The sequence below is a fragment of the Siphateles boraxobius genome, unplaced genomic scaffold (assembly GCF_051911475.1).
Source record: "Siphateles boraxobius isolate OS27281-9 unplaced genomic scaffold, OSU_SipBor_1 48, whole genome shotgun sequence".
NCBI lineage: Eukaryota > Metazoa > Chordata > Actinopteri > Cypriniformes > Leuciscidae > Siphateles > Siphateles boraxobius.
Window position 1 is genome coordinate 11,470,245 of NW_027509119.1, and position 26,645 is coordinate 11,496,889.

Consider the following 26,645-nt stretch of genomic DNA (forward strand, 5'->3'; position numbering starts at 1 on the left):
CTTCCACAGAATGTATGTACATGACATGTTTTAATATTTAGACCACTTCTAATATTGATTGCTGTTAGGATGTGAAGAGTTTCAAACAGTATAACAAAAAAGAGTTTATAAATGGTCTACCCTACCTTTTAGCATACAAAAATAGCACTTATTACTGAAATTATATACTTAACTGTGAGTGCGAACTGAGTAATGTTTTCGGACACTTAATTGCATGTTAATTGCAATTAAATGAAAATGTATTATGGTTCAAAATTGAACTGTAGAGTGCTTTTTTGAACTTAAGGAGGATTTTAGTAAGTACACCTTTATATGTCCTTTCAGAATTACTTCTGTTGTCTTTGAAATATTATTAAAAATGTACTGCTGTAACTTAAAGGTGCATTGTGCAATATTTAGGAGGATCTGTTATATATAATATACATAACTATGTTTTCAGTGCTGTATAAAGACCTTACATAATGAACCGTTATGTTTTTATTACCTTAGAATGAGCCATTTCTATCTACATACTTTGAAATAGCCATTTTGCGCCACCGTGTTTCTACTGTAGCCCTAAACGGACAAACTACTACACAGCGCGTTTTGTCACTATTTTGTTCTTTGTGCAAAGAAGCTAGCTAAAGTCAGCGAATAAAAAACTGACACAATGATAAAGTAACAATAATATTCGCAATACCATATTGTTTTACTGAATAATTAAGTAAAAATAATTTCTTAATTTATCTTTGTAAAGAGACCTCATTGCTTTACTGGCTATTCTCTGCTGTCTCAGACGGCGACATCTTTTCCTGTCGGCCACTGTAACTTCTATTGGTTGTAGTTCACAACCTCACCACTGGATGCCGCTAATATTTCACACTGCACCTTTAAAATATACTTGACCTCCGTTTATACTCCGTTGAAACTTGTTGGAATTGTTTGTCATGTATTCATCTGGAATGATGAAGTTGCAATTTAGTACATTTTAAAATATATGAATGTAATATTAAATGACACGTTACATAAATTTACTGTATAATCAAGTGCTTTACATGTGCTTTAGTATGTTAGTTAACGCATCATAATAAGTGCACTTTCTTTAAAGCACAACAAAAGATTATTAAAACACAATGGTTTAAAATGTAAGACAAATGTATTTCTCAATTTAATTATAATATATGATATTTCAAAATAATTTTTTCCCCATGAATGCGAGTTGGCAATGCTATTCCCTAACTCCTATAAACTAATGCTTTCTGTTTGCTCCTATTGCGCTCCCTAATTACTCTTTATTCACTTGTATTTTCCCATTGTCATTTTATTGTCCTGATCTTCGGTCATTATTATTGAACGCAGTCGAACTTCAAACTAAAATTTGTGTTTAAAGATCTGAAATTGAGTGTAGGATTGAGTGTAGTGTGTGCACAATAAAATATCACATACTCTGCAAAGAAAAAAGAAAAGATTCTTACTCTATATGTTTAGCTTGTTTTCCAATGCAAATATCAACAAAATAATTTAATCAAGATACATTTACTTGAGAGGCAAAATAACACTGTTTTCATTGTTTTATGCTTAAATTAGGAAAAATAGTGAGTAAGATAAAAAATGTTGTACTGTAAAAACCAACAATATAGTGTTTTGTTAAGAGACCAATGCTTGTTGGTAAAAGTACCTTGTTACTGAAAAAAGCAATGCTGTTTTTCTGTAGTGTATGTAAAGTTAGTTACTATGTTTAGTTACTCCCCAACGCTGGTAGGCAACCATTTTAAAACATTCTAAATGCCACTATTTGTAATCACTCACAAAGTTTAATGACATTTTTTTGGTTTGATGATAAATTTCTCAAGCTTCCCCAGTGATGATTTGTTTTGTATGTTTTGACACAGGTGATGTTGCAGGTATAGGTTGGGAGCGTTTGGAAGGCACTCCACCTCCACCCGGTCAGCCTCCTAAAGGGAGGGTTTACTTCACTTACTGTGGTCAACGTCTCGCCCCTTATCTGGAGGATGTGGCTGGAGGGATGTGGCCCGTAGTCCACATTCAGAAGAAGGTTTGCTAACAAATGATAAATAAAAAGCATACCAATGGTGCATTTGTGAGGGGAAACAAATCCCTGCAAGAGGTTTTACAGAAAGCATACTAATAATATGCTAATGAAAAAGGAAATGGTGTTATTTTAGGATTATTTTAATACTGTAGTCTTCATATTTTGAATACATTTTTTAATTCGTATTAGTTGAGATATATTTGTAGTTTTCATTTTAATTTTAGTTTACAATTTAGTAAAGTTTGTTTATATATATATATATGTAGCTTTATTCTATTTCTATTTTTTTTAAGTTGACTTTTTTTTTTTCAACATTTCAATATTTTTATTTTATTTCTGTTTTATTTCAATTAACGAAAACTATTTTAGGTACCACTTTACAATAAGGTCTAATTTGTAAACAACTCCCATTGGGGGAGGCCCGGCCCCCAGGCGCTCACATGCAGGCCCCAACCCCGGGCCTGGCTCCAGGGTGGGGCCCCGGCTGTGCCATGCCGGGCGACGTCTCTGTCCTTGATTTTTCGTTTTTCATAATGGGGTTCTGAACCGCTCTCAGTCTGACCCGTCACAAAGGACCTGTTTACCTTGGGAGACCCTACCAGGGGCATATAGCCCCGGACAACATAGCTCCTAGGATCATGCTAAAAATGATTATAATTGTCATGAATCTCAATTATTTTCCTTGGTTTTGTTTTATTCAGTGAAATAAATTTTATGTATGGTTTAAGCATCCAAAAACTTCTTTGAGGAGACTGTTGCTTATGTAGTTGTTAGTTATAAATGTCTTTTTATTGTACACTGGTTTCCTTATTTGCCCTTTCGCCCTGTTTTATAAATAATTACATTTTTTAATGATGATATGTCATTGTGTAATTTCAGAATACAAAGATCCACGCAAATTTTGGCTGCCGGTTGTTTGCGTACGCAGAGGGACAGGCTCACCGAAATGCTGCCGACCTTTGCATGGACCTCTCAGAGGAGATCAGTGCCAACTTTGAGGCTCTGCCCTTTGCGATGGCCTCCGACAGCGACAATGATGCCGGCACCAGTGTGGCGTCTGATTCTGGTTCTCATGGTCCTCCGTGTCGCATTGCTGCAGTCGTCACAGCACAGCAACGTGAGTCTCGACTTAAAGATTAACTAATATTAATACTTTCAGCTCAAAAAGTTGTATGCATGTACAACCCCAAATCAGAAAAAGTTGGGACATTTTGTAAAATGCATTAAAATCAAGTATCTGTGATTTGTTAATTCTATTTAACCTTTTATTAACTGACAAAAGTACAAAAAAAAAGTTTTCCAATGTTTTCACTGACCAACATAATTGTATTTTGTAAATATGAACGAATTTTGATTTTGATGGCTGCAACACACCCCAAAAAAGTTGGGACAGAGACCAAATAAAAGTGAAAAGATTATCCAAATTAGATTATCCAACTCTTTTGATACAGTCCACAATGAGCAGGTGAATTGGTAATAGTTGAGGGTATCGTGTTTGGGTGTAAAAGTGCTTCTCAGTCTTTTTAAGCAAAGATGGGTCATGGCTCATCACTTTGTGCCAAATATCATGAGATAATTGTCAAACAATTAAAAAAAATCACATTTCTCAATGCAAGATTGCAAAGAATTTATGTCTTTTATCATCTTCCATACATAATATTGTCACAAGATTCAGGGAATCCAGAGAAATCTCAGTCTGTGTTGGGTAAGGCAGTAGACCTCTGTTCAATGTGCGTGATCTTTGAGCCCTCAGATGGCATTGTACAAGATACCATCATGCTAATCCGTTAAATACAGCCACATGTGCTCAGGAGTAATTTGGAAAACCGTTTTCACTGAACACAGTCTAACTCTGCATTAAGAAATGCCACTTGGATATCTGTTACGCAAGGAGAAAGCTTTACATCAGTTCTATGTGGAGATGCCGGCGAGTTCTCTGGGCCTGAGCTCATCTCAGATGGTCTAGAAGACAGTGGAAATGTCTGCTGTGGTCAGATGAGTCCATGTTTCAGCTTGTTTTGGGGAGAAAATGGACATCGAGTTTTCAGTCCCAAAGACGAAAGGGACCAACCAGACTTTCACCAGCGACAGGTGCAAAAGCAAACATCTGTGCTGGTATTGAGGTGCATCATTGCAAACGGTATGGGTAACTTGCATTATTGTGAAGGTACCATTGACATGGAGGCATATATTTGGATTGTACAGAGACATAAACTGCCATCAAGATGACATCTTTGCTGGGAAGCAAGACAATGCCAGGCCTCATTCTGCACATGCTAAAACTGAGTGGTTTCTAGACACTCTGCACCCTAGAAGGGATGTGCCTCCCTGCCTTACTGCAGTCCAGATATGTTTCTTATGGAAAATGTATGACCCATCAGGAAAAGGAGAATCAGGCAACGATGACCACAGACTGTTGAGCGGCTGTCTTGTATAAGACAAGATTGGGCAAATATTCCACTAGCAAAACTCCAACAATTAGTATCCTCAACTCCCAAATGATTAAAAAGTGTAATTAAAAGGAAAGGTGAAGTGACACAGTGGTAAACATGTCTCTGTCCCAACTTTTTTGGGGTGTGTTGCAGCCATCAAAATCAACATTTGTTCATATTTACCAAATACAATTATGTTGGTCAGTGAAAACATTGGAAAACTTTTCTTTGTACTTTTGTCAGTTAATAAAAGGTTAAATAGAATTAACAAATCACAGATTCTTGATTTTAATGCATTTTACAAAATGTCCCAACTTTTTCTGATTTGGGGTTGTACTGTACATGAGGTTAGATTGCTTTTGAATGTTGTCTCTCCCTCTTCTAAATAAAACTTGCTATCTGTCTGAATCAGTAACGAATATCAGCTTCATGTGGGTAAACTTTGGTTCTTGTGGTCTGATTTTATTTACAGAATACAATAGTGATGCCTCTTGTCACTACAAGGTAGAACTGAGCTATGAGAATCTGGTCGTCTCAGGGCCAAACGCCCACCCGCCACTAATTGCTGATGATGAGAGTGATGATGAAGATGATGAAGACATTCCTAGGGTATGGAGAGCTCATAACTAGACCCTTAATTTTCTATAAAGCAATCTGATAGTTACACCCCTAACATAGTGTAAGCAAACTGACTTTTCAAAGAAATCTTGTATGTTTTTCTCTCGCCGTCTCTTTGTAAAGGAGGATCACTACGCTTTGCTAGTGAAAGCGTGGGAAACCAAAGTTTTTCCAACCATTCGGCGTCGTTTCAGGAATGAAGCAGAGAGGAAGTCTGGTCTGGATCAGATCAAAGGAGCACTTCAGCTCGGTGAATGTCTCTTTTATTTATTTACAGAAAAATCATCTAAAAGAGTCCCTCTCAGCCTATTCATTAAATCAATCAGGTGTCAGTATGTCCAGCTGTGTAGACTTTTCCTTGTGAAAAAGAAGTAACTTGAGCATACTTTTAAACAAATAGTGCTTATTACAGAAATCATATACTTCAAAAGAATATACTTAAGTGTTAAATAAATGTAATGTTTTTGGACACTTAATAGCATATTAATTGCAATTGAATGACGATTTTTTATAGTTTAAAAGGTTAGTTTACCCAAAAATGAAAATCCTGTCATTAATTAGTCACCCTCCTGTCATTTCCAACCTTTTAAGACCTTCCTTCATCTTCGAAACACAAATTTAGATATTTTTGATGAAATCTGAGAGCTTTCTGACCCCCCTATAGACTCCAACATTACTACCTTTCTGGGCCTTGAAAGTGGTAATAAAGACATCGTTAAAAAAGTCTGTGCCTACAGTGGCTCAACCTTAATGTTATGAAGCGACAAGAATACTTTTTGTGTGCAAAAAATAATAAAATAAAATTAAAATAACAATAGCGTCAGAGACTGACAGGGGAGAGAATAAAGTTTAATAAGTTGTTGAATAAAGTCTTATTTTTGTGTGCAAAAAACGTCTCGTCACCTCATAAGGTTTAATCACTGTAGCAGCCAATGAGATTGCTTGCAACCTTGAGCAAGCAATCTCATTGGCTGCGGGATCAAACAGCTTGTGCCATGCAGTGATTATGTGATTGCAGATTGCATCTAAAGGACCTATCAGCCTGCGCCCTCTTGATGACTGTACAACTAGATATTTATTTATGTACACTGCAATTGCATATTCAATACAATTATGTGTACCTTTTTTTCAAAAGTTTTTCTCCACGAGTTTAGTATAAATAATGCTGTTATTCCTGCTAGGAATGGTGGACATTGCACGTCAGACTGTTGAGTTCCTGTATGAAGAGAATGGAGGTATTCCTCGTGACCTCTACCTTCCAACCATCGAGGACATCAAAGATGAAGCTAATAAGTTCACCATTGACAAAGTCCGCAAAGGTCTGTGTGAAAGTGCACATTAACATGAATATTTGTCCTAGGATCTATGCACTTACTTTTTGGTTCACTCATTGGTTCTATACATACATATACTGTACATGCATATGTACTGACTTTTATAATTGCACTAGTCAGAATTGCATTGATGAGACCGCACCGATAAGTACTATTTTATTATTACAATAACAGGTTAAAAATGTAACCATTTTGCCCACAGGCTTAACAGTGGGCATCCGCTGCCCAGAGGGAAACAACACCTGTAGCAGCACAGGTGGAACAGCCTTACCAAAGTTTGCCATCCGGGGCATGCTGAAGACTTTTGGCTTACATGGTGTCGTGCTCGATGTAGACTCTGTGGGTATCCACATTAGTCAAATTTCAAGCTTCTAAATCACTCTGTTTAAAGGGATCAAAATCAGTAAAAAAGGCTACATTTCATGTGGGGAAAAAAATATTTTATATTGCATAAAAAAAATTAGCCTTATTTAAATAATTGTTGCATGTTCATGACAATTGACTTTATCCACCTTGATGTATTCTACTTAATTTTTATATATTTTATTTATATTTATTACTTTGCCCATTTTGACTTTGATAAAATTTAAGGAGAATCATCCATATCCAAGAAAAAAAAAATCCCTAATGAGATCAGCATAAAGCAGCATAATACTCTCATGATTGAGGGATAATAATGTGAATACTTAACATTTTAAACATATAAATGTAAATATTTGTCCCGCATTGCATTTTTTTTGTTTGTAAATTTAAAATAGCCTGTACGTATTTTTGACAGGCTATGTGATATTCATTCTTATATACACTCTAGCATTTGAACCTCTTCTAAATACACTTGTTTCAAAATGCAACAAATCTGAAACTTCGCTGAAATGTCTTCATTTGTGTGTATTCAGGCCAATGAACTGGTCCAGGTGGAGACATATCTCCGTAGTGAGGGTGTGTTAGTCCGGTACTGGTACCCCATTGAGATGCTAGAGAGACCGCCAGCAGGGTCCCGCAGGGCCGCAGCAAATGGCCTGGTGTCTCTGGACAGCAGCAACATCCAAATTCATCGGTAATGCATTTTTTCAAGACAGTTTTCCTATTGTAGATTAATAGAATGTCGGAATTTTACTGAAAGAATTCACCCTTCAAGCATCATATTTCAAAGGCAACACTAAAGCCTAATGTTCAGTACTCTGTTCTTGTGTGTTTCAGGGAGCTGCTGCGTTGTGAAAGTGCTCTTGCGCGTCTGTACTGCCGCATGGCATTGCTCAACATCTTTGCTCCCAAGAGCCCTCACACATTCACACGTCTCTTCCACATTCCCGCTGTACGAGACATCACACTTGAGCACCTGCAGCTCTTGTCCAATCAGCTGCTGGCTCCACCTTTGCCAGGTGATGTTTATAAAATATTTTGAGGAACACAAGTTCAGATTTGAATAAGTAACTACTTACAGTGTTGGGGGTAACGCATTACAAGTACCGTGCATTATGTAATCAAAATTACTTTTTTGTTTAATTTGTAAAGTAACGCATTATTTTAAAGGGTTAATTCACCCAACAATTAAAATTATGTCAGTAATTACTCACCCTCATGTTGTTCCAACCCCGTAAGACTCGTTCATCTCCGGAACACAAATTAAGATATTTTTAATGAAATCTGAGAGCTGTCTCACTCCTTCATAGGCTACTAGGTAATTGCATCTGCCAGCCCAGAGAAGTTAGTAAAGACATTGTTAAAATAGTCAGAGTGACTACAGTGGCTCAACGTTAAGTTCATCAAGCGACGAGAATACTTTTTGTGGGAAAAACAAATAAAAATAATGACTTTGTTCAACAAACTCTCCTCTCTTCCCTGCCACTCTCTTACGCTATTCACTTTGTTGGGCTACTCACAAAGTACAGCTCTTCCGTGTTTTACGGCAGAATATGTGGTATTATCGGCATTTATTTAATTATTAATTTAGATTTATTACGATTTATTTGTTGCTATATAAATAAGTGTTACGATGTGGTCAGCATGGACAAAAACGAGGACATTTTCAGTAACCAATGTAACCAAAACTAAACAGCGCCTCTGCGCATTGAAAGGCTTTCACTCAGCGGGCAGTTACAACTTTACGGCAACGGGACTGTCTTTGAGTGAGTCATTTAACCGCTCATTCGTCTGTTCAGTCATTAAGAGATAGATTTAATGAAACAAAGTGTTAATTATTTTTAACTTTGAGCTCTACTTTTCAAGGATCAGCTGACCAGCAATGCGTCGCAAGGGTTACGCTGAAGCTGATGCTTCACTTAATAGAGACCAATGGCATTGATTCAATGCGTGACTCGCTGATTTTTTTTGACCAGCGCTGACGCCATTCATGGTAAATACCCTTAAACGTTGAAGGGGTGATACAACAAATATTTCCCTTTCCTTGGACACGGCAACCTTTTCACGAATGTGACTTGACCTCAAAGACAGTAATCGCACGCGCTCAGTCGATCTCTCACATTCACTGTCTCTTTAGGCAAAAATGTCAAAATCCACGAAGCCTCGGTACAAATCTTGTTATCATTATTAACTTATTTAACATTCAATACACATGCACGAAGTTGCAAAACAAGAAGGGTATAGCCTTATGAAAAAAAAACACGCGAATATCGCGGTTGCTGCAGTTACTTTGCATTCATCCGCGGTTGGCTTGTCAGTAGCGTGGTACCACAATATTGCGGTAATATAACCTGTTATGTTAAGAAATCTTTTGTATGGCATTCATAGCTCTTCGGGTCAGGAAATTTTCTAAGTGCTCAGAATATAGATCATATTTTGCACAAAGAATTGCACAGGTCCATTAAATAATATTAATAAATACAACTTTTGATTTTAATTATGTATTTGTAAATATTGAAATTAACATCAACTAAGATTAATAAATGCTTTAGAAGTATTTTTCATTGTTAGCTCATGTTAACTAATGCAACCTTATTGTAAAGTGTTCCCTAATATATACTAGGAAAACATTTCTCATTAAACTCTTGTGTATTTGTTGATTTCCCTTTGGCTTCTGTAGATGGCAGAATCAGTTCTAACTCTATTCTGCTGGCTCAGTCTGTTCTCCACGAGCTCCAGGGCAAGAGCTGCTCTCCGACTGAGCTCTTCTATCAAGGAAACGCACAGACCATCCGTGAATGGCTGACGGTGGCTATTAGCAGAGCTCTGCACCAGGGCGAAGACAGCCTTCTCGAACTCACTAAACAGATCTGCTGTTTCCTTCAGGTACTAGCGCCTCACAGCTTATTTGTGCCCATCATATCAGTATAGCAGTGTATTATTCTGAAAAGCATGATTTGTATACGATAAAAGTGATAGGCAGAAATTAGAGATAATTAAGAGAACAAAATTCTGCAACAAAAATATAACTTTTACTTTTCTAAAGGGAAAATGACTATATTTTACTCTTAATATTATTTTCTTTTTTGTGATCAGATAGACATCTATAATTTAGATATTTAGAACATTAGCTGCCTTATTCAAAATGCATTCAGTAATTACATTATTCACTGCAAATCCACCATTATGATCTGTGATATTTAAATGTATCCAATATTCAAATTAATATTAGTTATTGACCATTTTTACAATATAATGATTTAAAATGCACTTTAATATAAGATAATGACACTAACTTTTCAACATCTACGCCATTATTGAACCAGGGTTATTATAGTAAAAACTAAAACCATTAAATTCATTTTTCTTACGTGAAAGAACATAAACGTTAACTGAACCAAAATAAAATTTAGTTTACTTTGATGTACTAAAATAACACACCAAAACTGAAATAAAAATGAATTAAAAAATGTATAGACAAGTTAAACTAATTAAAATTTTCATAATTTATTAATTTGTACAACATTTTGGTTATTTTCCTGTTTATTACTGTGAAGCTACTTTGAAACGATAAAGCGCTATAGGAATAAATGTACTTATGTTAAACTTTTAATGGTAAAACTTTATTTTACATTGTCCTTATTTAACATATGTACTTACTGTAGAAATAACTGTGAATTAAGCATAATTACATGCAACTAACCCTAAACCAAACCCTAATCCTTCCCTAACCCTATATTAAGTACAAGTTGTTAATTAATTTCACTCAGTACTTAAATGTATAATTACACTGTAACAAGGACACCTTAAAATAAAGTGTTAACATTTTAATTTGACATTATTACAAAGTGGACTTAGAAGTGTACTTAAGTGTGTTAAGAAACATTGCACTTTATTATACATTCCTGTTGCTCATGTACACTACATACTATGTACTACTTATTATATTAATTGCAATAACTGGGTAATAACTAGGTACTAACCCTGAACCTCCCCCTAAACCGATCTATAATCCATGTAGTTACCTTATATTACCCAGTACTTTCTTGGGTAAGTACACATACTGTAAAATAAAGTTCAACCAAACATGATAAATTATTACTGGTTGTTACAATTTTAGTTACATTCTGTAATGTTTGCTGAAAATTCAGAGTGCTCCTGAACAGTTTACACTTGAAGAGTTTCCCATCACTGAGTCCAAGGTCAGCATGGATGTGAACTTCCCCGGTGCTGCCTTTGTGCTCGTCTCTTGCAAAGAGAGCCAAGTCAGCTGCCGCAAAGAGTGAGTTCATATTGATTTATAATATTAGCTAGTTATAATATTATTTCTGAATTACCTGTTTTTGCCTCTTACTTTCATTAGTCTAGTTGCACTAAGCAGTGAGCTTTGCATAGTAAAAGTCTAAAACTACTTATTTTCAAAAGAACAAGTAAAATCTCAGTTTTCTGTTAAATATTCTATATGCTCATGAGTCCATTTTTTTCTTAGTTCCTCTCTATACAAAGCCCCTTGGACTCGTGTAATGGTGTATGGACTTGGTCACAAGGTGCGACGAAACGGCCAGCTGAATCTGATGGAAGCAGTGTGCTACCCGCTAGACGCCTCCCCGTCTAACACAGGACTCACCCCTCCACCCACAGCCAACCAGTATCCCAGCATCATCATCCCCACTGACAAAGTGCATGTCAAACTAGGCATGTCAAAAACGCGTTACATTCTTACATACTGTACATTTTCAGATTTCAGCTACTCATAAGGTTGGACTCAGTACCTTCAATAAACATAAAAATGTCTTTGCTAATGTACAGAAGTAAGCAAAGAGGCCACTTAAATCAGCGTCTAGAGTATTCCTTGTGAAAAAAATGTATACTTAAGTGTATCAAAGTGCACTTGTAGTGTATCTTAACTCTTAACATAAGTACACTTTTATAAAGCGCTTTTCATATTAAAAGTTTATCTTTAAAGTAAATTTTAAATCATTGTTTTATTAACATGTTGTCGTCCTTTAAAGTAGAACACTTATTTTGATGTGTTGACTAACATACTAAAGCACATTTAAAGTACTTGATTATAATTGTAACTGTTGTGTCGTTCACTATTACATTTAACATAAATATATTTTAAGTAGTAAATTGCAACTTCATCATTACAAATGTGTAATTACAAATATATTTAAATGCATATCATAAAAGTTTCAATAGAAATGGCATTAAAGTATATTTTAGCTTACCATAAAATCTTAAAGTAAATTTAGCAGTATATTTTAACCATATTTCAAAGACAATAGAAGTAATTATGAAATTACATATAAAGAAGTACTTTACTCCTACTTCAGTGGGTCAAAATTCAGTCTATAGTTGAATATAAACTATAATATATATTCATTTTTATTGCAGTTAACCTGCAGTTAAGTGTCTAAAAAAATACATTTAGTGCACACTTAAGTATATTCTTTTGAAGTATAATATTTCCGTAATAAGTACTCTTTTTGAAAAGTATGTTATTTATTTCATTTTTCACAAGGGATGTTATATACCACATACCTGGAAAATTGTAATCCATTATATATTCTGTATTTATATGATCTTTGTAATTGGTTTGCACCAGAGAGAAGTTTGACGTTTCACTGAAGAGTGAAACATTTTGACATTTTGATGAAAAATTACTAGCTCAAATTTCTTTTTTTAAACTAAAACATACACAAATTAATTGTTAATTGTTCACAATAAAGGAGCAATAATGCACAATAAAAGAATGGTTACACTACACTTTTCATTTCTTTGACTTCCATTAATATGCATGCAAATGCAACCTCATGCAAATTTCACTGCATTCCAAAGTTCAATTTTGGTGAACTCTGACTTAGCGTGACCTCTTAGCTGAATTAAAAGAACGCAAACTTTAAATCTACAGGATTGCAGTGTTGCAGTAAAGTGGTGTAGATATAATACTTTGTCCAAAATTTTAAAATATTCAATGTTTTTTAAAAAGTCATTCTTCACACTAGTTATTCTTCTACACTCCTCAGAGTGTTTAACGCAATATTTCAACCGCTGCAGTTTCAGAAGTCTAATCTATCGATGTCTATTGTGACTGTGGGATGAGATCAATCAGAAACACTTTCAGAAAATAATAGGTGAATTTTCATTTTAATGCCGACTTTAATTTATATTTTGGTCCTGTCAGCAGGTGTATCTCCCCCTCCTGGTGCAGTGCTGGTATTGCACTCGTTGCCTCTTGAGTTTCCCTTGGCTGTGGCCTTTGCTGAACAGCTGCTAACCTACACCGTAGGAGAAACGATTGACCGCTCTGAGGATGAGTTGGACACTGTGCCCACTTCTGTACTTATGCAGGTTGTGGAGTTGCTGGGTGAGAAATGTTAATTTTGCTCCGAGGATCCCAGGAAACATACTATTACAGAAATTTTGAATGTAAAATTTACTGCTGTGCCAACCTGAAAGCTGGTTAGGAGAACCGTGAAGAGTTTTGAAAAAATGACTTCAGTATTGAGAAATGGTTCCTAGTTATACAAATTTTTTTTTTTATGTAAAAAGAACCTAAAACTGCTGTTGCAATTTCTTGTCACACTTGCTTTATCTTTATTTAGGTGGCCTTTTGTGGACCACTGATCTTGCTCCGTGTATCAAGGAGCTGATCTTCCACCTGCTTGCAGAGCTTCTCCGCAAGATCCATGCCTTTGAGCGGCGCAAGACCCCTTCGGGCCTGTCCAGCCACATTACACTGCTTCTCAACCCCTGCCTAACAGTTCTTATGGTTCTTCAAACGGAACTCCGAAAGCTTTACGACCATGAGACCCAAAGTTGGGGTTTAGTTAGCGGCGGTTCTGGCACTTCCGCAACGGGAAGCGGTGGAGCAATCGCGCTCTCTGCTGAGCGGAGCCGCTTCTCGACGTACTTCCATGCTCTGATGGAGGTGTGCCTGGCAGTCGCTGAAGTGACTCTGCCACTCAGTACGGGTGCAGGGACGTCGGTAGTAGGCGGCCCTTCGTCTACGAGCACCGCCAACTGTAGTGATTCCTCGTCCTCTTCATCATCCTCCCCAGGCCAGACGCCACAAAGTCCGAGTTTGCTTTCAAAGCGCAAGAAAGTGAAGCTAAAACGAGAACGGGCAGCAGTCACTGTTGCTTCAGCAACTGCCATCTCAGGGAAACATGGTTCCGGAAGTGGTGCAAGACCGTCAGAATGCGATAATGCTTTACTAAACATGGCCGGCGGGAAGCCAGAAGACATGTTGTGGTTTCACCGTGGGTTGACATTACTCTTGATTTTACGCCACCTTGCTAACAAAGACCCACAAGGTCTGGGTGTCACTGGAGATGCCGTTGCAGATGCTTGCCAAGCCTTGGTCGGCTCCACTGCTCACAGTCGCTTACTCGTGCTCTCAGGAATCCCAACTCACTTGGAGGAATCCGTGGTTCGCAATGCAATCCGAAGGGCTTGCAATGCGCACGGTGGTCTCTTCAAGGACGAGATCTTTATTCCAGTTCAGGAGGAAGACCCTAAAAAAGCCAAAGCTGAAACTCTATCATGTATTCCCCAGGATGCAAAGAGAGATTGCACTGCAGGAAGCCCAAATAGCAACAGTACAATGCCAGCATTGAGTGCCTCAGCTTCAGCGAGCCAGGCGTCTTTACAGGGAGCCTCCAGGGCTGCTGGGGAGATGCTGGTAAACCAAGAGTTTGTGACCTCTCAAACAGCACCTTCCCTGCCACAAGCACCCCTGGATCCCCACACGGTGTCCAGTCAGGAGAGTCTGGATGTGTCTCTTTGTAGCACAGGGAGTCAAGGTAGTCTCGGCAGCCTTGTGGAGCAGCTGGATAGTGGTGCAACGTCAGTCTCAGATGGGAGCTCCATGTACACTGTTTCCTCGCCAGACATCCATGCCAGCGTGACACGACCGATCAAAGGCTATGCTGTCATAGAGGTGGGTGGGACATTTTCTCTTCTAAAACAACAGCAACGATAATATGAGTGTTGCTTGCCAGCATCACTATTACCATTGTTCATAGTTAGGGTTAAATTAGTTTGTTTCAAATTCATTTATTGCATGGGCTGTTTCAAATTCATTTATTGCATGGGCTGTTCCATTTGCACAGTGAACTGTGTGACTTTAGAGTTGACAAAAAGTACTGACTTCGGTACCAAGTCGGTACTGAAATTTAAAAATCAACACAATGGCCAATCAGAGACATATATGTTGAGGGCGTCAACACAATGGCCAATCAGAGGTGTTTAAGAATCTGTTTAACAGCGCTTAAAATTCTAGAGGGAAATGCTGGTATCGTCACCTTTATAATATTTCAGAACCGACTTGCTACCGAAGTTGGTACTTTTGACAACTGTTGTGCACTTACTATTCTGAGGCCACTTTTTAGACAGAGACATGCTTAATTTCCCGTGTTATGCTAAATCTTGCTTACAGCCTTTCTAAAAAGAAATTAGATATCCAATAACGTTACTGTTTTTGGTTTTGTTGTACAGGTAAGGGCACGGGCCCAGGTTGAGAAGATTCGGGCCAGCCTTTTCAATAGCAGTGATCTCATTGGCCTTTCCAATCTTGAAAGGGAGGAGGAGCTAATGGAGATGACCAATGAGGAGATCCTCACTGCCTCAAGTGTAAATCAGAGTTTATTTGACACTCAAGGGAGTTCTGCCCTTGAAGAGTACTTCCTTGATAAATCTATCCGAGGTTGGTTGCTTTCTTTATCTTAGAATTATTTGTTATTTTAGACTTTCATTCTGTGATTTATTTTAGACTTTCTGTGATTCTTTTTTGCAAGGTTTTGCTTTAACTTTATCAAGTTTGTTAGATGTTTTATTAGTTTTTGTGCTTCTAGGAGACAAACTGGTTCCTGGGGCACGTGATGTGCTAACAGACATCTTTAAGAGCTGTGTATATGCAGAGCAGGTGCTGAGCCCCATACCAACAAAACCTGTGAAAGTATCGGACATTTATCTCAGCAAAGAGCAGATCAACTCTCAGACACCAGGAAACCTGCTCCATGTGTTTTTTACACACGTACGGCCTCCCAAGAAGGTGCTTGATGACCAGCTCACACAGGTGATGTCATCAGAATAGTCATTCATTTAATCTTATTAAATTATTAATTTACCATGAACATATTTAGTTGTTTTTTTAATAATTATAAAGTCTGCTAAATGCATATGGTTAGTCTTTCCATATGCATTTTGCTAAAATTAAATGATAATTGATGTCATTACAATTACTGAAAATTGACTTACCTAGATGTAATCTACACATATAGTATTACATTATATAGATACTGTAATTTTCTTGATTTTAATTTGAAGATGCATGAACACATGAAACATATTTATTAATAATTAAAAAGTCAGTTACATGCATTTGTTATCCACACCTTTGTGGTATGCTATTACATCCGTTTTAGGAAACTGTTGAACAGACAAAATTCTTGACGCGGCCAAAGTAGAAATTATTAAACCCTTGGTAATTGTGTCTGCAGATTCTCCGTAAATATGGCACAGTAAAGCCCAACAAGAACAAGCACAGCAAGGCAGGCAAAGAGCAGCACCAAGGCAAAGTGGTCAGCACAAAAAGACCCATCACCAAACCCTCGACCAAAGAGAAGTCCATGCTTAACAGTGTTAGGTGAGTACTAACATTAGGCTTATCCAGTCGGTTTCCACTACCTTAGTAAACCACTAAAAGCTAAACAGTTGAAGTTATTTAAATTGTTTAAAATTTTAAATGTTTTGTCTAATGCAAGCATCCCTTACCATACAATGCATAATAAAGTTATGATTAAACTTCAAAATGGTTCTCACAACATGGTAAATGTTGTTTCTCCAGAACTGTGCTAAGTGAGAAAAAAACAGTCCTCAAGCCAAAATCTCCAGAGAAGACCAAACCTGATGAAAAAGACCCTGAAAAGTCTCCTGCCAAAAAGCTTGAAGGTTACTACGATAACATTCTTGGTTTCTGAGTTTGTGTCTGTACAAATGAACATAAACCTAGTACATAGTTACCTTCAGTACCCATGGAACTGAACTTAATTGTATTGATTGTGCACTTGTAGTGTGCTTCAAATCTTAAAAGTATATTTTTAATAAACTGTACTTGCAGATAATATAATATTAATGAAATTAAAGGCCACTTAAGTGTATTTAAAGAGACACTTAAGTGCACTTTTAAATCATTGTTTAAATTTTTTGTCATGCTTTAAAGTACACTTATTTTGAAGTGTTGACTAACATACTAACGAACATGTAAAGCAACGTACTGTACTTGATTATAATTTTCCTTTTGCGTGTTATTCAATATTATTTAAATTAATACATTTTAATTATGCTAAATTGCGACTTCATCGTTATACCATTTGTAATTAAAAATATATATGTAATATAAGTTTCAATAGAAATACCATTCAAGTATATATTAGTTTACCATAAATGTTTGCCAGTACATTCAGCAGTACACTTTAACCATATTTCAAAGACAACAGAGGTAATTATAAAATATCATATAAAGATGTACTTAAAGTCCACATATAAAGTCCTACTTAAGTCGGTAAAAAGAAAATACGCTGTTTTCATTTAATATAAATGTAAACTTTAATATATTTTAAGCTCTTTTATTATCTCTCATTTATCTTAACATTTCACCTTTCCTCTATCCCAGTAGTGCCAGAAGAGAAGTTTTTGACCCTGGAAGGTTTCCACAAGTTTACTCTAGACAGAGCCAAGCAGGATATTCGCAGTGTTTGGCGTGCAATCCTGGCATGCGGTTATGACCTGCACTTTGAAAGGTTTGTACCTTCTCTTTTATAGAAAATGGGCCAGATTCATGATAATCTTCCTGATAAAAATTTCTTAAGATAAGATAAGTCCATTACCATATCTGAATTTCAGCTCTAGAGCTTCCTCAGTGCTTGTATAGACAGTGACACGAACAGTAACAATGCTGTCTGTTTTACCAAATCAATGCGAGCCTGGCGACTCAGTCCTCATTCTTTGAAAGTACATGCCAGCATCTTCTCGACATGTCGACAACACAAACCAAACTCTTTTAAGCCTTGGCTACAACTACAGTGTTTGAGGGCGGATCAACTCTTTCAAGCAGTTCAGCATCGGTTCTTTCTTTTGGGAGACGAGGACATTCTTCTTGGACTTTGATATTAGAAACTTTGCAGACCTTTTATATTCACAAACAGCTATAGTACACTATATGAAATAATAATCTGTATTTTTTTTGTGAATCCCAACTCAAAACTGCTTCCATACTACTACATACATGTTTCTGCAGGTCTCACTTGTTCTAGTTTCTGAATAAATGGATGGAGTTTTGGAATAGTCTTTTAAAATGACTAGAATAATGTAGAATGTAACTCTCAGAAGTTCTCAGTGGTGTCATTATAGAGTAACAACACTTCTTGATTTAGATGCACATGCATCGACTCCCGTCATGCTCAAAAAGCCAGTCGAAAATGGACCTTCGAGATGGACTTTGCGTTGGTCCAGTTTGTGAACCGTCTCTGCCGACATCTGGCCATCACACCTGCCCGGCTACATCCACATGAAGTTTACGTCGATGCCGTTGATCCCCAAGTCGCATGCTTGTTAGGCAAGTTCATCTCCATATTATGTTGCTGTTAGATTTGGATAATGAGATGTTTTCATGCAATTGCAGATTATACAGTCACCACGTTTTTAGCCCGGATATACGTTGAATGTAATTCTGATCACACAGGTGTTCCAGTCGAGAGTTTGCGATTGCGGTTTGCTTTACTGCAGTCACTCAACAGCACATTGGAGAGCTTCTTCCTGCCGTTAGTCGAGTTAAGGCTGACGCAAACCTATCAAAACAGCATAGCAACCCTTCTGTGTGAGGCCAAAGGTCAGTCATCACATTAACATTAACACAGGCCTTTTTGTACAGGATTGTTTCTTTAGTACCTAAATAGAAAAGTACCAAAAAGTACTGTGATTTTTAACAGGCTGAGGAATACACTATATTGATTAATTTCAATATATTGGATATTTATGATGAATATTATTTTCTTGGCAGTATGAAATGAAGCACCATTGTGAATATACATGTAATGATTTTCGTGTGCTTTTTATTTGGCCTTTAAGGGTGCTTTCACACCTGTAGTTCGGTTAATTTGGTCCGGACTAAGGGCGAAAAATTATACTTTGTATCATTTTCAGGCGTTTTGGTTCCTTTTCATACCACACTGATTGCTCTCGTCCGAATAAGTTGATGAAACGAACCAAAATGCAGTCACATGACAACATCCACGTAACTCTTTGGGCAGATGTGTCTTTTTGTGCGGAATTAACGTGCAGTAAAATTCCAACAGAACTCCCGGAAGTAAACAAAGAGGAAAATCCGGCAGACATGCGGAGAATTCGCTCACAATGTAGCCTGTGTTCAGAATCAGCACAAGCTTTATCCTTTCGCAAATCCCCCCATAAACAACAAAGTCTAGACGCGATATAAATAAGAAATTCACTGTGCAGTGCGGACAACTTCAGTGTTTATGATGAGATTTTAGTGAGAGTGCAGAGCGCGGTAAGTCAGTCATGACTTAAAGAGAACGCTATTGACAATTTAAATAATAATTTTGTTTGACTAAGGTAGCTGGTTTAGTTCAAAAATGCGCAGTTCAATGGCAGTTGGGTCTGTTCGAGGTCGGATCACGTTCTCAACACAAACGAACTGCTCCAGAGTTCGCTTGAAAGCGCACTTATTTGGTCCGCTTTTGGTGCGCACCCGAGTGCGATTGCTGCTTTCACACCTGCCCAAACGAACCGCACCAAGGGGGAAAACGAACTCTAGTGCGATTCAACCGAACTAAATGAGGCAGGTGTGAAAGCACCCTAAGTTTCCCAAAGACTACTTCAGTAGAGAAGTGTCATGCCCGCTTATAACTCGTGTGTTTTCTTACACCTCATTAGCAAAAGAGTTCCATTCATTTCTATAATTCTCAATAAGTCGGTTCACCAATTTGTTTGCATCATTAAAAAATGTTCATGGAAGTCCTTGTGTGGGATTTTAAATGCTCTAGTACCATAGTATTCTTTCAAATTTCTTTGGAGTGTTAAGTACCACAGTATATTATCAAATTACCAAGTTATTAGGGCAACACGATATTGGAAAACTAACATTGAGATGCATTGTAATATGAAAAAAAATATATATGAAAATTCAGCAGATGACTTGAATAGCTCTATTTGTGAAATGAATTAGTTCATTCTAGAATGATTGGGGTGACTTTGAAGGGGAGTGAATCTGCATAAAAAATAAACAAATTACAAGATGCATAGATAAATACAATAGATCAAAGATAGAAAGGAAATAAACAGTGCTTTGTTTTTAAGTCTATCAGTATTCAGGTACTGAAGTTAAATAATCAAATGTAAAATATCACGGCATTAATCTTTGTTAAAGCTATGTGATTTTTTTTGTCTTTTGTTGTTTGATTAACATAATGACAGACGTCAGTAGATTTTTTAGGCTACTGTCACTTTAAGACAATACACAGATCCAATATAATGATACCATTCTGATTCAAATGATACCTTTCTTTCTTTCTGCCTTTCTTTCTTTCTTTCTTTCTTTTCTACTTAAGACACAAGTGACTGTTTGTTTGAGGATACTCGCCAAGATGTGCCTTTTGGCATAATTTTGCGTGTATGTGTCTTCAAGCACAAAAAGACAAGAAAGAGCACTGAATTCGGTGTTCGCATGCTGTCTGCACAGCTCTTTGTGCTCGCATAGAACACAGCGCGCAAGATCTGAATTGAGTCCTTTTAAGCAATGTCTTGCGCTTGAATGCTTTAATTTCTCACTCTTTGAACTTTTACTCTATGATGGTTAAGCACATCCTGCGATGTGGCTATCGTGGATGCACAATTTGCAATGTCAATGCCAAAACAATATATCGTGCATTAATACATGGTATTACCATATGATACTATCGCTGTGCTATGTAACCAACAAAATTGACATATTTATTGACATATACTGAAATTGACATATTTTATATGTTCCCTTGTGAAAAAGCACGCTTTTATCATGCTTTTAAAAAAAGAGTACTTATCATAGAAATAATATACTTAAGTGTGAAATTAATGTAATGTTTTCACTTAAAGGGTTAGTTCACCCAAAAATAAAGTTTGGATGCATCCATCCATCACAAAAGTAATCCATACAACTCCAGGGGGTTAATAAAGGCTGTCTGAAGCAAAGCGATACGTATTCCTTAGAAAAATATCTATAATTATAACTTTATAAACTATAATCATTGGCAGAGGTCACTCCTCCACTCTTCTTGCGTACTTTTAAGATTTGAAGTACACTACAATTGCACAATCAAAACGATTGAGAGCACGTCTTTTTCACAAGGCCTCTTTTTTCACTATTTCATTTGTAGGCCTGATTTTTTACGACACCAAAGTTACTGTTATGAACCGTGTGCTGAATGCAACAGTACAGCGGACTGCGGACCACGCTGCCCCTGAGATCACACTCGATCCACTGGAGATAGTGGGAGGTAAACTGAACGACGCATCACTCCCACAGAAGATGGTTTGTGCTATCAGTTCTGCACACTTACACCTGTGTATTACAGGTGAGATGCGTGCAGCAGAGAACACATACTTCTGCCAGGCTGCACGCCAGCTGTCATGTGTCCCGTCGTCTCAGCTGTGTGTCCGGATAGCCAGTGGAGGAGACCCCACCTATGCTTTCAACATCCGCTTCACCGGGGAGGAGGTCCATGGCACCAGTCAGTGTTACAGACTGCTTTCATGCAAAACACTAAATCTGAATCACTGTCCCAACATAACAAATATTCCTTGTGTGATGTACAGTTTTGCTGTTTATGTTTGTTTGTTTCTTACATGGGCACAACTAGTGTTAGAGAGTCTTATTCTAGTATTTGTTAATATCTTAAATTAACTTTTTATTTCCATAATATTGTGTGATTTTGTCATTTTTGTGCTTTTATTTTTTAAATATGTATATTTGTGTTTATTTTAATTCAGCTCTAGTAATTTAACTTATATTTCAGTTAGTTGAAAAGGAAACTTTTAAATTTTTCATTTCAAGTTGAAGTTTTTTATCATATATTATATTTTATTTCAGGTTTATAATCATAATTTTAGTACTTAAACTTATTTTATTTCAATATTATTTATATACTATTATAGTATTTATTAATATCTTGAATTACTCTTTTATTTTCCTAATAGTATGTGATTTATTACTTTTATTTTTAAATATTTCTGTCTTAAGTTAAATTACTAAAATTACAACTGAATTAAAATAATTTTATTTCAGTTAGTTGCAAAGGTACATTTTAAGTTTTATCAAATATTCTTTTATTTCAGCTTTATTTTAATTATTGTTTTAGATTATACTCATAATTTTTGTACTTTAACTTATTTCAAATCAGTTAGTTGCAAAGGCAACTTTTCAATTTTTTTATATAATATTTCTATTTTATTTCATTTCAGTTTAGTTTTAATAATTTGATTCAACTCAACTCAAGCTTAACTCATTTACGTTTTTCATCTAATATTTATATTTGATTCTCTTTCAGCTTTATTTCCATTTACGAAAACTAAAGTTTATATGCTTCTTACATGTCATATCTGCTCAGGTGGATCATTCAGGCATTTCCTGTGGCAAGTCTGTAAGGAGCTCCAAAGTTCAGCGCTCTCACTGCTCCTCCCTTGCCCCAGTGCTGCAGCAAATCGCAATAAGGTTTGCTTGCATGTTTGATATGGCATTTTTTCCACCGTCCTTTGTGCTACATCCTGTGGTACATGTGAACACAGCTTGACTTTTGTTGTGGGTGTGTTTCAGGGGAAGTACATTCTGACTCCGTGCCCCATCACTTATGCTGAAGAGCAGCTACTGAATTTCTTTGGCCAACTGCTTGGGATTGCTATCCGGGCAGATGTTCCTCTGCCTTTGGATCTGCTCGGCTCCTTCTGGAAGGGTCTGGTCGGTGAGGCACTGGACCCAGAATCTGACTTTCGAGAAGCGGACCTGCTCACATACAGCCACATTAAGAAGTTTGAAAATGTAAATTATAATTCATATTATACAATGAATAGCCTTTAATTTCTTTAAATGAAATGTGATTTATTAATTATTTCGTCTCTGGAGCGAGTGTGATGTGGCATGGACATTGACCACAATTATGTCATTGTTTTTACTATCCCATGTAAGGAACTTAGCTATATGAAATATTAATAATCAATAATAACTTGGGTCAGTTAATTGGATTAACTTGACATGGCTAAATTAATATTACAATCAATCAATCAGTTCGTCTAACAAACTCTTTTGATTATTAATTTATTCTAAGAAAAGGGCATCTTCCCTGGCCACAGAAGAATAATTATTTCTTAGCATGTACAGCGTTTTGAGCATGTAGCAAGATCAAAAACCGTAAAGGGACTTCGTAATGCAAGCAAATCAGAACCAAATACATAAAGTGCATATGTTTTATTAACTAAATCATAAACATACATAAACTAAACACACATATATACAGTAATATAGAAATAGGTTAGTGATAGGATGAAATTGGAAACCGGAAGAGGGACTTTGAGAAGAACCATCAGAATTTCAATTCTATATAATACATATACATTGTATTGGCCCATTTCAAATGTTTACTTGCTTTTTTTCCCCCCTCTTTCTCCTTTCGCTGAGGTGGAGCGATGATGAAATATTGTTCTTGTAAATACTTTGCAGCATTTCAGTAATAAAAGTGTATGTACTTAGAATGCATGCAAAATACAGTAAAGTGCAACAAAGATGATGTAAACTCAAATGTGGATTTGGACGCCTATTAAATTACCACATGACCAAGGCGTTTGTCAAAAGAAACAGTAGGAAATTCAGCCGGGGGTTTTTTACGCGGGTGGTGGGAGAAAAACACTGAGATTCTGAATTCGGACTGCAATAAAAATCACAGACTAGCCCCTGTAAATGTTGAAAATACCTTATGTCCCCATGAGAAGCAATTACAGCCCGGATAGGTCTTATAATACATTTTCATTTAATTGCACTTAACATACAGTTAATTGTCTGAAAACATTACATTTAGTTTTTACCTTACTTTATTCTTTCAAAGATTATTTGTGTAATAAGTACTTCTTTTCACCTCCCGCTTTAACTCTGAACCTTTGGCTTGTTCTCTCTTGTTCTCTCTCGTCCTCACAGTTGGCTGATGAGGCGGAGCTGGAAGCGCTATGTGCTGATGTATCATCGCAGAGCCACTTGGGTGAGAGTCCTGATTCACCAAGCCGCCCCTGCTGCACATTCACCTATATCACTATGACTGGAGAGGAGGTAGAGCTGTGCCATGGTGGTCGTGACATCGCTGTCAGGTACGAGCCATTGACCGATTTATATAATACTGTTCATGAAGCTTAAATTTATATTGTGTTAGACCCAAAAACTGGATGTTTTATTGTAGGGATTGCCTAATCAAGAAACGTTAAATGCTTCTTGAATGTGATGGAAAGTTAACAGATTCATATACGATATGCGTGTTTGTTCAGCTGGGAGAATAAAGAGGTGTACGTGCGAGCGGTGCGCGAGTTACGCCTGCGAGAGCTGCAGAATGTGGAGTGCATGTCGGCTGTGCGTGCTGGTCTGGGCTCCATCATACCCCTGCAGCTTCTGACCTTACTGAGCCCTGCAGAGGTGGAGCTGCGCACCTGCGGCCTGCCCGACATCAACCTGGAGTTCCTCAAGGTGAACCACTCAACTCATGTTCGGGACAATCTCCTCTACTTCTGTCTTTTATTTAACCCTCTTGCCTTTATCTTAGACTTGAGAAGTGTGCTTAATTGTAGTGTATATCAAATCTTGTTTTTTTAAAAAGCTGTTCTCACCGATAATATAATATTAACGAATTAAAAGGCCACTTAAAGACATTACACTTTCTTGACTCTGTTACTTAACACACTTGAATAGACTTTTAAAAAGGGGCATATTGTCAAATTAAAAAGTTTAAAGTAAAAGTAGATTTAAACCATTATGTTTTAATAATCTTTTGGGACGCTTTAAAGAAGTACACTTAAATTGATGTGTTGACTAACACTCTAAAGCACATGTAAAGTGTAACATTAGTACACTGTAGGCGAGTTGAGATGAACCCATGTGCAGTTTATTTGCATAATCCAAAGTGAACAAAACAAGACGATGACTTGAACTAAAGAAGACTTTGAATATAACATAAACATGAATATAATTGTGAACTTGACTTGACTCATCGACGGCAGAATACACAAACAACAATACTTGACAAGGAAACATGAGGGCTTAAAGGGATAGTTCACCCAAAAATGAAAATTCTGTCAGTATTTACTCACCCTCATGTTGTTCCAACCCCGTAAGACCTTTGTTCATCTTTGGAACACGAATTAAGATATTTTTGATGAAATCTGAGAGCTGGATCACTCCTCCATACTAGTCCATAGGCTTCTTCAGGGATTGAACTTGCAGGCCCCGAGTCAGTTCACTAGTTTAACAGCGTAAGCTTCTGTTGTTGTACGTCACACACATGACCAGCGTCGGCCAATAGTAAGCCTACGTGTGACGTAGCTCTACGGAATCAGGCCCATAGAGAAGGAAGTGAATAGTTGAAATAAAGTCGTTATTTTTGTTTTAATAACTTTTCGAGGCCGGCAAGTTTCAATCCTTGAAGAAGCCTATGGACTAGTATGGAGGAGTGATCCAGCTCTCAGATTTCATCAAAAATATCTTAATTCGTGTTCCGAAGATGAACGAAGGTCTTACGGAGTTGGAACAACGTGAGGGTGAGTAAATACTGACAGAATTTTCATTTTTGGGTGAACTATCCCTTTAAATACATGGACAATGGGAAACACAAGACATCAACAACCAATGGCAAGTTGGAGCTAAAGAACATGTACCAGTGAAAAGACAGAACTGATCACAAGAAAATAAACCACTTAGAACATGACACATACAGTATATTAAGAAACAAAATTACAAGATCACATGAGGGGAACAGGGAAATGCATGACATGAACAAATTTCAAAAATAAAAGACATGAAAACATTTCCATGAAATCAAACCAAAAACAAACGTGATAAAGGACTTGAGTATAATTTTAACAGCAGTGTGTTATTCGAAATTACATTTATTATTTTTTAAATATTTTTTAAATTTACTAAATTCCAACTTCATTACTGAATTATGAATATTTAAATACTTGATACAAGTTTTCCTAGAAATGACATTTATATTGAAATGTCAATAGAAAATGGAAAAGAGTATATTATAAAACGGATGGTTCCGGTCCTTGATTCTGATTGGTTGAGCCACATTCAAAGCCGTTGTAAATTACTCAACAAACATACAACTGACCGCATTAACTTAGTATTACTGCGCAACTGCCGATTGTGATTCTTTGTTGCTGCATGTGTTGCTTGGCAACCTCTTTGGAACTACATTGCTTGGCGGAGGAATAAATGTGTTATAACGTTATATTTTTTGTTCCTGGTGTTATTTTATAATTAAAATAAATATTAAAATGAATATTTTTATGGAGTAACCGTTTTATAAAAGCTATAAGCCCCTTGAAGCCTTGTTTTACAGTGAATTTATAACAGCTAAGGGGGTTAGCTTTTCTAAAAAAAAATTTTTAAAAACATGAAAGCTTTCTCCGCTCTGCGTCGTGCCTAACAACACCCCTTAGCTGTTCTAAATTCACTGTAAATCACGGCTTCGCGGGGCTTATTGCTTTATTTTAGTTTACCATAAATTACTGTCTTTACATTCAGCAGTATATTTTATCTATATTTCAAAG

At 36.7% G+C, this 26,645-nt stretch overlaps 1 protein-coding gene across 1 annotated transcript in view; it reads left to right on the top strand.

Moving 5' to 3' along the window:
* The window catches only part of hectd4 (HECT domain E3 ubiquitin protein ligase 4), a 105,245-nt gene that overhangs the window by 71,714 nt on the left and 6,886 nt on the right, over positions 1-26,645 (top strand). The window contains exons 49-74 of the mRNA XM_077201995.1: positions 1,872-2,035; positions 2,912-3,149; positions 4,937-5,073; positions 5,206-5,332; positions 6,264-6,401; positions 6,619-6,755; positions 7,313-7,473; positions 7,617-7,798; positions 9,460-9,665; positions 10,931-11,061; positions 11,269-11,474; positions 12,970-13,149; positions 13,388-14,724; positions 15,282-15,489; positions 15,638-15,861; positions 16,286-16,431; positions 16,633-16,736; positions 17,464-17,587; positions 18,221-18,402; positions 18,529-18,675; positions 21,218-21,337; positions 21,416-21,571; positions 22,448-22,551; positions 22,654-22,875; positions 24,025-24,191; positions 24,366-24,561. Of these exons, the coding sequence (XP_077058110.1) occupies positions 1,872-2,035; positions 2,912-3,149; positions 4,937-5,073; positions 5,206-5,332; positions 6,264-6,401; positions 6,619-6,755; positions 7,313-7,473; positions 7,617-7,798; positions 9,460-9,665; positions 10,931-11,061; positions 11,269-11,474; positions 12,970-13,149; positions 13,388-14,724; positions 15,282-15,489; positions 15,638-15,861; positions 16,286-16,431; positions 16,633-16,736; positions 17,464-17,587; positions 18,221-18,402; positions 18,529-18,675; positions 21,218-21,337; positions 21,416-21,571; positions 22,448-22,551; positions 22,654-22,875; positions 24,025-24,191; positions 24,366-24,561 (5,444 nt within the window). The remainder of the gene's footprint in view (positions 1-1,871; positions 2,036-2,911; positions 3,150-4,936; positions 5,074-5,205; positions 5,333-6,263; positions 6,402-6,618; positions 6,756-7,312; positions 7,474-7,616; positions 7,799-9,459; positions 9,666-10,930; positions 11,062-11,268; positions 11,475-12,969; positions 13,150-13,387; positions 14,725-15,281; positions 15,490-15,637; positions 15,862-16,285; positions 16,432-16,632; positions 16,737-17,463; positions 17,588-18,220; positions 18,403-18,528; positions 18,676-21,217; positions 21,338-21,415; positions 21,572-22,447; positions 22,552-22,653; positions 22,876-24,024; positions 24,192-24,365; positions 24,562-26,645) is intronic.